General features: G+C 38.8%; 1 protein-coding gene across 1 annotated transcript in view; it reads right to left on the reverse strand.

Moving 5' to 3' along the window:
- Window positions 1-12676, reverse strand: part of LOC128358350 (transcription factor SOX-6-like) — a 109142-nt gene that overhangs the window by 44518 nt on the left and 51948 nt on the right. Inside the window, exon 4 of the mRNA XM_053318592.1 lies at window positions 5116-5205. Within this exon, the coding sequence (XP_053174567.1) occupies window positions 5116-5205 (90 nt within the window). The remainder of the gene's footprint in view (window positions 1-5115; window positions 5206-12676) is intronic.

Consider the following 12676-nt stretch of genomic DNA (forward strand, 5'->3'; position numbering starts at 1 on the left):
GCTGCCAGATGTGCCAGTTCCTGCATCTGAATCAGACAGTTTTCCTCCATCTGTTCTTGTTATTATGAGTGTTTTGATTTTCTATTTTAAAAAATCTGCATGGAACTGCCAGATATTTGGAAGTCCAAAAGTCTCAAAAGATTTACGCTTGTCTGTGATGGAACGGTTTGCATATTGATAATGAAGCTGGCGATAATGGCTGATGGATTTTTATATTAGATTATGTGACGTGGCTTCTTTTTGTTTTTGCTAAATTTCCATCAGTCTAGATGCAGCGCTGGCTGAAAGGGATACCAAAGCAGAAGAAAGTTACATATATATAAATATATATATATAAAAATGTGTAGACAGAGATAAATCTATTCATGCTCATAACATTCTCTAAATGCATATCAAGTTTAAAGTAGGGATGAGCTGTTGAGATTTCCCAGCATTACAGAGGAGTTACTGTTTACTTTTTCAATTATGCATCCTTTTGATAACAGTTGATGCATCAGTTTTTACCAGCTTTTTGGAAAATCATGTACATGTCTTACAAGATTCAGATGGAAGCAAACCATCAGAGGCAGAATTTTGTAGGGGGAAAACACATCTAGATTTTCCCATGCATGGTGCATGAACAAAAAACAATATCCAGTCAGCCTGTACCCAATATGATCAAGCACATATTGTTGTTTAGTGTTCCCGCCTTTGTGCTGATGGAGCTGCACAGGGGCTGCAGCAGAAGAGTGTGGTTGTGCAGTGTCACAGTGGAAGCGTGAAACAGGTTGTAGTTGAAAAAGCAAACATCCCTGACTAAATAAGAGTTTTTAAAAAAGCATATATACTGTACATTTCAAGCATGTTCAGAAGCATCTATGAAGCACTAATGAATGTTCCTGTAAAAAAAAAAGAAAAAAAGAAAAAAAGGAGGTCATCAGATTTCTTCAACCTAAAAATAACTGCGACTGAACAAATAGGTTCAGGTTGTTCTGTGAAAAGACACAGAGCAACAGTTGTGTTTGTGTATTTAGGTCAGCCAGACCGGGCTTCATTTCAGCCATCAAGAAGTAAAAGGCTTCAACGCTTGAATTCAATCAGACCGATTCTTTGGTCAGGACGCAGCTGGATGAACAGAGACATCTGTGTGTGTGTGTGTGTGTGTGTGTGTGTGTGTGTGTGTGTGTTTGTGTGTGTGTCTTTGTACGTGTGTATCATCATTTAGGTGCATGCATGTACTAGTACAAGTAACACACAAGAAATTGATATACTGCACATTCCAGCTTTATGTATAGGACAAGCATGCTGTTGTCGTGGGTCTGGTTGCCTCGACTGAACTGCAGTCAAACTTTATTTTTTGAGAGGTCATAAAAGCGTTTTCTGTTACACAAATAAAAGGAAAAAAAATAATAAATGTCTAACTTTTAACAGACAGTAATATTCAGTCTATCCTCACAAGAAAAATGACCAATAACTTTATGTTTACACCTTCTAGCTGGAGTAGGACGTCAATATAAAATGACAATTGGCCTTATTAAGAGAAGGCAGGTTGGGTGGATGGTGACATAGTTAGATGGCAACAAGTCAAATTAGTTGCAAGAGACCACTGCTCGCTTGCCATGGCCAACAGCCAATCAGGAAAATATTTAAAAAACTGTAATGATGTGGTGTTTACTGTTGCCATGACGATAAAGCTTGCGTAAAAACCTAAAAAAGTGTTTTTGTGCCTAAACCTACCCAGACCTTAACCAGCATAGCACTGTCACACCATAAAACATCATTATTTTTTAACAGTGATTTGAGGGAAGCAAGTGCCCTTGAACACATTTTTTAATAGCGCTGTTGTTATAGATGATCATTCATATAAAACTCAGAGCCGTGATAAGGTTGGCTGTATGTTTTTTAAGCTGTGTTTGGTAATGACCTAAGTGACAATAAGGAACAAATGTCCTATTTGACAGATTTGAGAGAGGGAAGAAATGCTCACAAAGGGGAAAAAATAACCAGAGTGCCAGAAATCTGTAAATGCAGGGAAATGTGAGACTAGAGATACATCTAACAGCTGCTCAAACCTCACAAAAAAATAAAAAATAAAAGCGCTTTTCAGATGATTAATACTTTAATCCATTCCATTATCAAATCAAGTACCAAGCTGGATGACAATAAATGGTGCAATTTAATAAAAGAAAAGGGTTTTATGTTTCATGAGTTGATATAATATATATTTATATGTATGTATACATCCAATAATTGCTTATTGGCCCTAACTATTACTGAAACCGTTTATTTGTGCTGCAGTGGAGAGACTATTACAACTGAACTGTTTCAGTAATGGTTTCCACTGCAGTAAATGTGTTTATTATTGTTCTAAACGGCTTCACTCAAATGTGACCATCATATAGAGAGGAGGGGGGAAAGGAAGATAAGGTAGTGCTTCACGACAGAGATAAGTCAAGCTTATGGGTCTGACGGCAGAGACGCTACAAGGTAACCAGGGTAACTTGGCTAAGCTGGCCAGCAGTCACACATTGGCATGGTACAGCTAATTGGTGCGCTACGAAAACGTTTCAGGTGGACCTACAATTACTGTTGTGCACATCAGAGTAAGTGGATTATTAAACCATTGTGACAGTAATTGTTCGGGTCAAAGAGCACCAAACTGTAAAGTCCGTACCATAGCAGGCTGGGATTAATACATGTACCATCACACCCCCTTTTATATGCCCAACAGAAATAGGATATAAACAGACATACTGGTCGGTTAAAGGACCAGTGTGTAAGATTTAGTGGCTTCTAGTGGTGAGGTTACAACCAACTGAATACCCCTCTCCTTCCAAGCATATGGCTATATAAAGGGCTCATATTAAGCTAACAAAAACACAATGATTCTTCATGAGATTATACACTAATAAAGTAAACATACTTATTTCTGCCAAGTCCTCTTTTAGGATAATGAGTTATTGAATTATCAGATTCACTAAATAAAAGCAAGACATGTTTAGGACAGTGTTCCAGAGATTAAATGTCCTACAAATTGAACTTATATGATTTATGTTTAAATGAAAATAAGCTATATGAATTACATTTTAGGAGGCTAATAGTCTTTTTTATCTTCATTTGTGTGGCTCACTAATACAGACTGTCCCATAATGAGTAATTAGATCAGATGGTTATACGTACAACAGATTCCTAACGATGCTTTGCAAAAGATGTTTAAGTAAGCATATATGTGTGTGCGTAGTTTGTGTGTATGAGTGCTGTTTGTGTATGCAGATGGAGGGTATCAGTATGTGAATGTAAAAAAGAGAGAGAGAGTCGGATCTCTGTCCTGGAGTGAAAGTCAATGTCGGTGCTGTTCTGCTGTAGACGGCTCTCTGTAGTCTCTTTTTTCCACTTTCCACAGAGGAAATGCTTGCCATTTCAACGGGAGACGATCACAAACGGTTTCTCTCACTGAGAGGAGCTCGTCTGCAGAGCCGTTAGCAACTAAATGTTACTGCACACAAACTGAATCTGCTGTTACTGCGGAGACTGAAAAAAAAAACACTTAGTAAATGTATCAGTTTTCTAAAGTTACATTTTTTTCTATCACAATTCATACTACACTATATATAGATTTAGATATATATATAGAAATATTTATTTTGCATACAGCATATGTTAGGGGGGTAAGACAATTAAAGAATCATCAGATTCACACATATAAATACTGCACCCCTACCTGCATACTTACTTTTATCAGATAATTAATAAAAATTACACCAGTTACACCTGAATTGATGCTGAAACTGCACATATTGACCCCTGTTCACACCCGGCATTAAAATGTGTCTTGGGAGATCTGATCACAAGTGGTCAGCTCTGAGTCCAGGTGTGAATGAACCCGAGACATATTGAGGACACACTGAGATCTGATCTGTCAGACCACATTCGGAGGTGATCTGGGTGGCACATGACCACATTCTTTTAGCAGTGTGTACATGAACGTGTCTTGGGTCAGACCGAAGGACAAGGAGGTCAACGTCTACGCACTCATTCGCCACCCACATCATATTTAAGTGCGAAATAAAAAAGAAGAAGCAGCAACAACGGGGGAACATCTATTCTCGTGGATGGAGTACAAATGAAACGCACTGTTTGATTTCAATTTGAGCTGAAGAGGTTTGATTTTGCCCACACCAAGGTCTTTGCAAACTTGTTCTTCTTTTAATTTCCCACAGACTAGACATGGGAAGTACATCACTGCCTCCTGCCAGTTAAAACAACCAATTCAGTCTTTACAAATGGAAATGATGTATAGCACATATACATTTATTCGCATATCAAGCAGGGGGAAGTGAGATATGTTCACAATACTTTACATATTTTTACTTCTTTGCTCAAATGCATTTAATTCCTCCCCTTCTCCTTTTTGCAGCTGTTGAATAAAATGTTAACCGAAGATCCACTCACAATGCTGCTATTTTCACTTTTGAATCCTGAAACATGTCCAGAATACATTTGCCTTGGTGCGATTTATAGCATCATAAATGCTGTCAAAAAATATTGGAGCATGTCCCACCTCTTCTCTTCATACACACCCTTTCATCAGAGTTACAATTACAACCTGTACTGTTTAAACAGACATGACAGGTAGGCCTGGCGACCATTGACTCTTTTGCTTTCATATGCAGAAACATGCCGAAAGTATACACACGGAGGAGAGAATTACAGCATGTTTGACCGTTTCTTACCCTCAAATTTAGACATGCAAAACTGTGTCTCTTGTGTAGTACATACCACTTGCTTTTTTTAAAATAACACTCTTCAGTTTAGGGTCCACCAGAGAGAATAAGAAGAGATTTTGCAGATGCCGTGGACCTGTAAGTTTTAGAAATGTACCACTTTTTCTTTATTTACTTCTGTCTTTATGTATTTAATTTGTCTTTATCTTTCTTTGTCTCTCAGCTCATGTTCAGCATGTATTGTTTTGCCACCTGTTGCAGAAGGCCACGTTGCAACAAAAACATAGTTTTGTGTTGTTCTGCATCCAGAAAAACTTTGATATCTCACAGTTATTGAGTGTTTAAGACTGAAAATGCAGATTCAGTTGGCCGTGACACGAATGTTATCTCTGTGAATAGAGACTGATCTTACCTTTGACCTCACCCAGCAATTCGTTAGCATTCAAGCGGTCAACACGCTCCTTCCAGTCCTTAGAGAGGAGTCTCTCCATGCAGGACGGTTCTATAAAAAGACCAAAAATAATCACCATCACTTTTGCTGTTCTTTAAAATCATCAAGGATGTGAAGATGAAAGAGGTCCGTGGAGTTCAATATCAACCGACGTAAGCACAAAATTATTACAATGGCATGTTCTTGAAATGACAAGATTTCTTTAACATGTTTTGAAATAATATCACAAAGATTTCTCGAATGTACTTTCAAAAACGATGCATGTATCATTATCTTGAGATGAAACTGCTAATGTATAAGATGATACTGTAGAAGAGGGCATTGAAAAGGAAGAAACAGAGGGAAGATGGCAAGAGAGAAAAAAAATTCCCATGGATTGTTACATATCTAAAAATGTGAACTAAGGATCATTTCCTCCTCCTTCGTCTTCCTCAGAAAAAATAAAATAAAACAGCAGCAGCCATCCAGCTGACCAAATGAGAATGTCTGCATTGTTCTGAGACGGGGTCTTATTTGTGGCTGTCCTCTTTCTCACAATGTGTCTCATAGCCTCAGGATCATAGACATCAGAGACACATGGTCTCATAAGATTCATAAGGTCTCATTTGTTCAATTTGAGTCCTGCTGTGAACTTTACTTAAACAATGGCAACTTTTCAATTCTTCACCAGGCAGCTAAGCACAGAGGCAAACTCAGAGAGAGAGAGAGAGAGAGAGAGAGAGAGAGAGAGATATCTGTACATATGCAAGCATGAGTGAGTGTGTGTCTGTGTGTGTGTCTGTGTGTGTGACTGTGTGTGTGCATGACAGGGAGACAGGCATGAACAAAATGAAATGATCCATTCTGACAGGTATCACTGTTGACATACTCAAGGCACATGTACTTTACTTCCTTTACCTCAATACATCTCATAGGGATTTAGAAATGTAGGGATTGTACTGCTGTATTTATTTGAGAGCTATGGTTACTATAGTAGTTTAAATATAAAACATACAGTGAGTTTATAAACAAAGGATTAAAATACCACACAGTATATAAAGTAGCTCAAATTAGCTCCACCTCCACTAGATATATAGCTTTATACATTAGAAATAATATTAATATATTAACAATATAATATATTAAAACAATAATAGTGATACTTGATACTTTTATATATTGTAATGTGCTTTTTACAATTGTTTTAGTTTTTACTATCAAATCACATTTTTGATACTTTGCTACAAGTACATGTTTTGCATAATGCAGAGGTCAATATTTAATCACAAGTTTAGCATTACAATATCTGACATATGTTGTAAAGTTAAAATGATGGACAGAAAATTAATGGGCAACTATTTTGCTAATTGAATAATGTTTTTTTATCATTTTTTTGAAGCAGAACTGTCAAATATTTGCAGGCTTCAGCTTAAATGTGATGTTTGAAGCTTTGCGATATGTGATAGTAAACTCAATATCTTTGGGTTTTAAGGAGTTCGTTGGACAAAACAAGACGTTACCTTTGATTCTAAGAAATTATAGTGCACATTTTTCCAGATTTTCTGATATTTTAAAGACAAAACAATGAATCGAGAAAATAATCTGCAGATTTTTCAATGATGGGAATAATCAGTAGTTGCAGCCCGATGTTGTTGAGCGTCTTCTTTAATCTCTAGACACATTGAATCCTCTTGGTCCGGGGTTTGTTTAGGTGCGCTATAAACGGACAAGTTGCTCTTCTTCTTTTGCATTTCTGACAGAGTAGCTACTCAAGGCATGTTTACTTTATTAAAACCCACTTGCCTTTACCACCATTTACCACGTCTGGCCAAAATGACCACAACTGAAATCATGAGGATTATAATTTGGAGTAAAACATTTGGGAGAATATTTCTCCCACCGCTGTTAGGTATACAGTCCCCATGTGCCTGCATGTAAAACTGCTCCCTTGTGCATACACTACATGTTCAAACACTCTTACAACTGCGTGGGTGTGAGTGTGTGTACTCTGGTTTTCGTGTCAGCGGAAGCGCCACGAATGGTGTCATGGTCACACAGGGCCCTCCGCAGACGCCTCAGTCACCAAGGACGTAAAAAAAATGACACACACACACACACACACACACACACACACACAGAAGAAGGAGACATTCTTGGGCGCTGTGTGGAAAACATGCCCCTGAGGGTTTGCCTGATTTAGAATAGTTAAGTCAGACAATAGCTCATTTGTGGTGCCTTTATCCTGACAAAAGGCACTATAGGCATTCATAAGGGCACATGGCCTATTGTGAATGGCTTAATGTTTAGTTTGTGCGTATGGGCCCATTGTGTGGTCATGAGATGCCGTCCGTTAACCGAGCACAACTTCCTCATTGAGTCCATTAAAGCCTTGCATGTTTACAGTCGGATTATAATTATTGTAAATAAGCTAATGCAGCCGTCCAGATCACATGGGATCAATGTAAACAAAGAGAGTTACAATGGCAGCGGAGAGAAGGAGTGTGGCAGACAGCCTCAAGACAAAGAAATAACTACAGTAATTTCTCATGGTGATTTCCCATATTTGGATAAAACATCGGGTATTTCCAAAAAGATGGTCAACATTGCAGTAAAATAAGATAATAAATACAATTTCCTCCCACCCTCCGGACAGTGGAATCCACCCGATTTTTTCTAGATCTAGATTCAGATTAATTTTTTTATTGTCCTGTATGGCGGAAATGTACTTTTACAGCATGTACACAAGCAGCACTCATAACAGAGTATAAACAAACAAGAACATCACAACAATACAAGTCTGTTATAGTGTGCCCAAGCTATTTATGGCAGTGATGGCTGAGGGCACAAAACTTTCAAAACTATATATATAAAAATAATCCTTGTAGCATTTAGTATACAGAAAAGAATTCAGTTTTTGTGTTTGTTTTTTGTTGGGTTTGCCACAAAAAAAACAAAAAAAAAATTCTGACAATTAATATTTGGTTGGAATATTTGGTAGTAAGGATCATCACTAAAGTTGGTTTAACTCAGTGAAAGTACAAAATGATAAATATAATTTAAAAATGCATTAATTTTTATATTATAACATTCATTATAATACTTTTATGGCAGCTTTTTGACACAGACATTGCACTGGCTGGCTGTTGGTGGAAGTGGGGCAATGAAGAGTGGTGGGTTTATTACAGATGTCAAAGATGAGCCCCTTCGTCTAGGTGACACTGAGGAGGAGGGGGTGACTGTCTGTGCACCACTTAAGTAGGCAACGGATTGCTGGTAGACTATAAGACCCTGTCTGTGACAAGGGCAAGTACGGCTGCGTCATCTAAATAAAGTATTTTGTAATAGAGGAGGGGCTAAGACAGTCATTTATTAGACAACTGGCTCCAGTGGGCATGTATGTGTGTACATTCAAGTTCAATGGAGGGGGGAAAGCTGGAAGACGGGGTCAGGATTAGAGGCTTTTTAATCATCACAAGACCTAAAGACGCCAACGTGCGCTCGCTCACCAAGCCTAGTTTAAAAGAAAATTAGGGACTGCAATTTATGGGAGCACTTAAGGGGGGAAATACAACCTGTAATTCCAAGATACATCTGCATAAGTCAACTGTGTGTGTACTCTGATTCACAATTTATACCCCCCGTACCGATAAACAGATCAGAGGAGGAGACAGAGGATGTAAGGGGGCTGAGGTGTAAGTGGGGAGGGGAAAGAAGAAGAAGAGAAGAAGAGAGAGATGAGAGAAGATGAGAGGGGGATGTTTTACCCTAGATGGCTCTCTATCTATCCCCGCAACCAAGTCAGGGATCAAGTGCTGTTTAGATTGGAGGGTGGATAAAAATTCCTCGCTGTCCGAACACCGGCGCCTTTATCAAGTGAAGGAGAATCACGGAAGACGGATGGGTCGAAGACGAGGGGGGGAGAGGGAGAGGATGGATGGGGTGAGGAAAGAGGGGAAGGGTAGATGAAAGGAAGGAAGACGACAATGATGAGGAAGATGAGTAGAGGGGTATAAATGGATCTACAATAAATATACAGTTTTATGAGGAGTAGAATGGAGGAATGAGAGAGATAGAGTGAGTTTGAAAAGTAATAGGAAGTAGGGGGGAAAAAGGCGATATGAAGAGAAAAGAGGAGAGCTAGAAAAGGTAAAGAGAAAATGAAAAAGCTCCTAAAAACCCACATAATTTATAAGGAAACTTCAATACTGAAAATTTAAAAATAAATAAAACATTTTTCTCTTGAGTCTAACCAAGTCTCGCTCGAGGAAAAGTCTCATTCTGAAACCATGCGAGAGTTTGTTGTGTTGGATGATGCTTTCTGTCATCTAACCCAACAAACTCCTCCTGGCACTCCTCTTTCCAACTCTGTCATGACTGAATATTTAACTGATTTTGACACGACTCAACTCTCATGAGCTTTCAGGGTAATACTTCTCCTCGATCGAGACTTGGTTAGACTCATTGACAAACACACTGGATCAAGGGAAAGGTAAAGAAAAACTCTTAATTTCTCTATATGGTCCTTTCTATAATATAAAGACACTTATAATAATAATCTGGATGCATTTTGTGGATGCCAGCTGCAGTGTTCTTGCTCAGTATTGGACCAGTTTTAAAAGTTGTTTGCCCCATTAGTCACTTAGACACAAAAAGATGAGAAATTAGGGACCAGGTCGAAAAAATATGTTTCCTTTAAGTTTTACTGATGTATAAATGCTGATACAGCAAAAAAAGCAACTTGTCAATCACTTGCTTTATTCTCAACAATAAAAGACGCTAGGATTATTGGACTTTTCTTTTTTTTTATCTTAACCCCGAGATCAATTTCTCATTGGTTGTAGAAGGTTAAAACACCAATAAGGGTAAGACAGGAAGGACAGACAGAGCCAGAAAGAGGATGAGCGAGCAATAAAATGAAGTGAAGGATATACAGAAGGAAGGAGAAGGAGATAAGACGTGGATCAAGAAACAGAGTCGTAGTAAATCAACACCGAGGCAGCCAGCAAACCGTGCAGCGAGTGTTTCGGGTAAACACACTTTTATCACCTGTCCACACGCCAACCTGCCAAGAGACGGTGTTTGGGGTGTTTTACATGAGCCACAGGCAACGTACAGTGTGTGTATGTGTGTGTGTGTGTGTGTGTGTGTGTGTGTGTGTGTTAGGCAGGCAAGCATTAGCACTCCTAAACAGTCACTGCCAAAAACAACACGGTGTGCCACAGGCTTCCACTCAGTCTGAGTCTCTCCCTTCTTTGCTCTCTTTCTGTCTTTCTCTCTGTGTTTCACAGTTTCTCGCAGAATGAATTAGAAGCAAACCATTTTGATAAAAATGTCCTTACAAAGTGGGACATTTTCACCACTATATATATTCCTAGTTTAAAGTGTTCTTTTAAACAAACGCTAGAGTTTCCTGGATGATCTAATGAGGCTCCAGTTCATGTTAAGTTAATAGGCATCAATTATTCCATCTCTGTTTCTGATTAATCATTATGTCAGCTTGCTAAGGAAGATGCAAATCAGCAACCTGTTGCACCAGCTCTACTATTAAATTAGGATGTAAAGTCCACACTAAATAATACATTGAGACTAGTTTGATACTGAAGCTGTGTCTATGTTGGGTTGCACCACAGAGATGTACAGTATGGATATCTTAGCTACACTGGTGTAAAGTCCACACTAACACTATGATGTTTTCATTTTCTGTGGCCAATGAGAGGAAAGCGCTATTCCTGATCATTTGTAACTTATGCCTATTTATGCTGGTGTATGGTCACCGCACTGTGACACAAGATTCCCAGATGTTACCAGAGTCCACAGAAAAAGCTAATAGCTATAAATAAACTTCTCCACTTACATTTGTATGTACACAAGCTTGTACCTTGAGCTTTTTTTGTGTTTTTAACACATGGTTCAATCAAGAAAGTTTCATGTTCACCCGAGCCTTGGAGATGCTTCAACTGTCACCTAAGATAGTATATTTGGACTTTCACTTCGAGAATACTTAAGAATTACCTCTACCCCTCCCATTTCTCTATCACAGTATATAAAGGTATTATACTGTACTCGTTTACAGTGGACAAGCTTCTTGTTTTGTCTCTTATCACAGCTTCTCTGAAAAATCATGTTATTTTTTAACAAGACACGTCTCCATTATGGCTGTACGTCCATTATTTAGGTTAGGTTTTTGTTATTTTAGTATTTGTCTGAAGGTAAAAACATGAAATATGATCATCATTTGATTGTATTAATGAACAATAACACTTCTTGAGAGAGACTTTCCATTTGTTTCCTGACATGCAGTAGGTCTACATTCAGGAAAGCAGTTAATTTGCTTTAGAGACGAATATTTAATACGCATTTTATATTTAATGACATTTCAAAAGTTTCCTTATAAATCACTTGACATTTGGATGAAAACATAGCGTCTCTTTCACTCTCTCTCACACACAATGCACACTGCCAGAGCTCAGAAACTCTTGAGTCTGCAGTCAAGAGCCAAGGTAAAGAGAAAAAAAACATTAATCTGAAAAATTAGTTAATGTTAGAAATAACAAAAGCCAATGTTCTAGTGGGTGCCTGATGTTTGTGTAACACACCCACGGCTGAAAAAACAATTTCGCGTCTTCACTTCACTACCGAACGTGTGTAAATGGAAGCTGACAGCTACACTTTGCACTTCCAAATTTATGTCAGTGGTGTGACTTCAGCTGCAGACCCCACAGCATCAGCGAGAGAGGAAAGAAAGAAAGAAAGAAAGAAAAAAAGAAGACATAAAGAAGACATAAAGATAAAAAACAGAAAAGGGTTGAAGAGCACAATAGAAACAAAGGCAGGAAGTCAGGTTGAGAGACAGCAAAATTAAGAAAAGGAAAGGACTGAGACAGACAAATATGAAAAAAGACACAGAGATAGAGATAGAGCGAAAGCAGTGGACAGAGTGGAAGAGAGAAATGGAGCAAGAGAGGCACAGAGAGAGCAGCTGTCCTAACAGCTGGCCAGCAGGATTGATGTCTCAGTGAAATAAAACTCAACATATGTCCAAACATGAGGAGACAGGCCAGCCAGAAGGAGGAAACACACACATACAGACACTGATATGAGAATACTAGTGCACTCTGAAGCAGTTGGATATACATGTGCCCCACACACACTGATTAAAGAACATCGGTACACTGCTGAGACGTTTCATTGGACAGAGAGTTTATAATACACACACACACACACGCACGCACGCACACGCACACACACACACACATAGCCAATAGCTAGCCATTGCTCACTCAGTGTTGTAAAACCATTAAACTGCGGAGTGGTTAGCCCGGCTGTGTGTTAGCACGGTGTCCATTTCACACACACTATTTTCATCTGTCAGATGACACCCAGACTCACTTGTCGCAGAACATGGCCTGAGAAAGCAGCCGCCCCTCCTGGATTGGGGGTTGGGGGCTTCTGAAGGATAGTAGCCCTGTGTAACCCTCTATTCATATCATCGATCCCCCACCATTCACACACAGACAGACACACACACACACACACACACACA

Source organism: Scomber japonicus, chromosome 5 (assembly GCF_027409825.1).
Source record: "Scomber japonicus isolate fScoJap1 chromosome 5, fScoJap1.pri, whole genome shotgun sequence".
Lineage (NCBI taxonomy): Eukaryota > Metazoa > Chordata > Actinopteri > Scombriformes > Scombridae > Scomber > Scomber japonicus.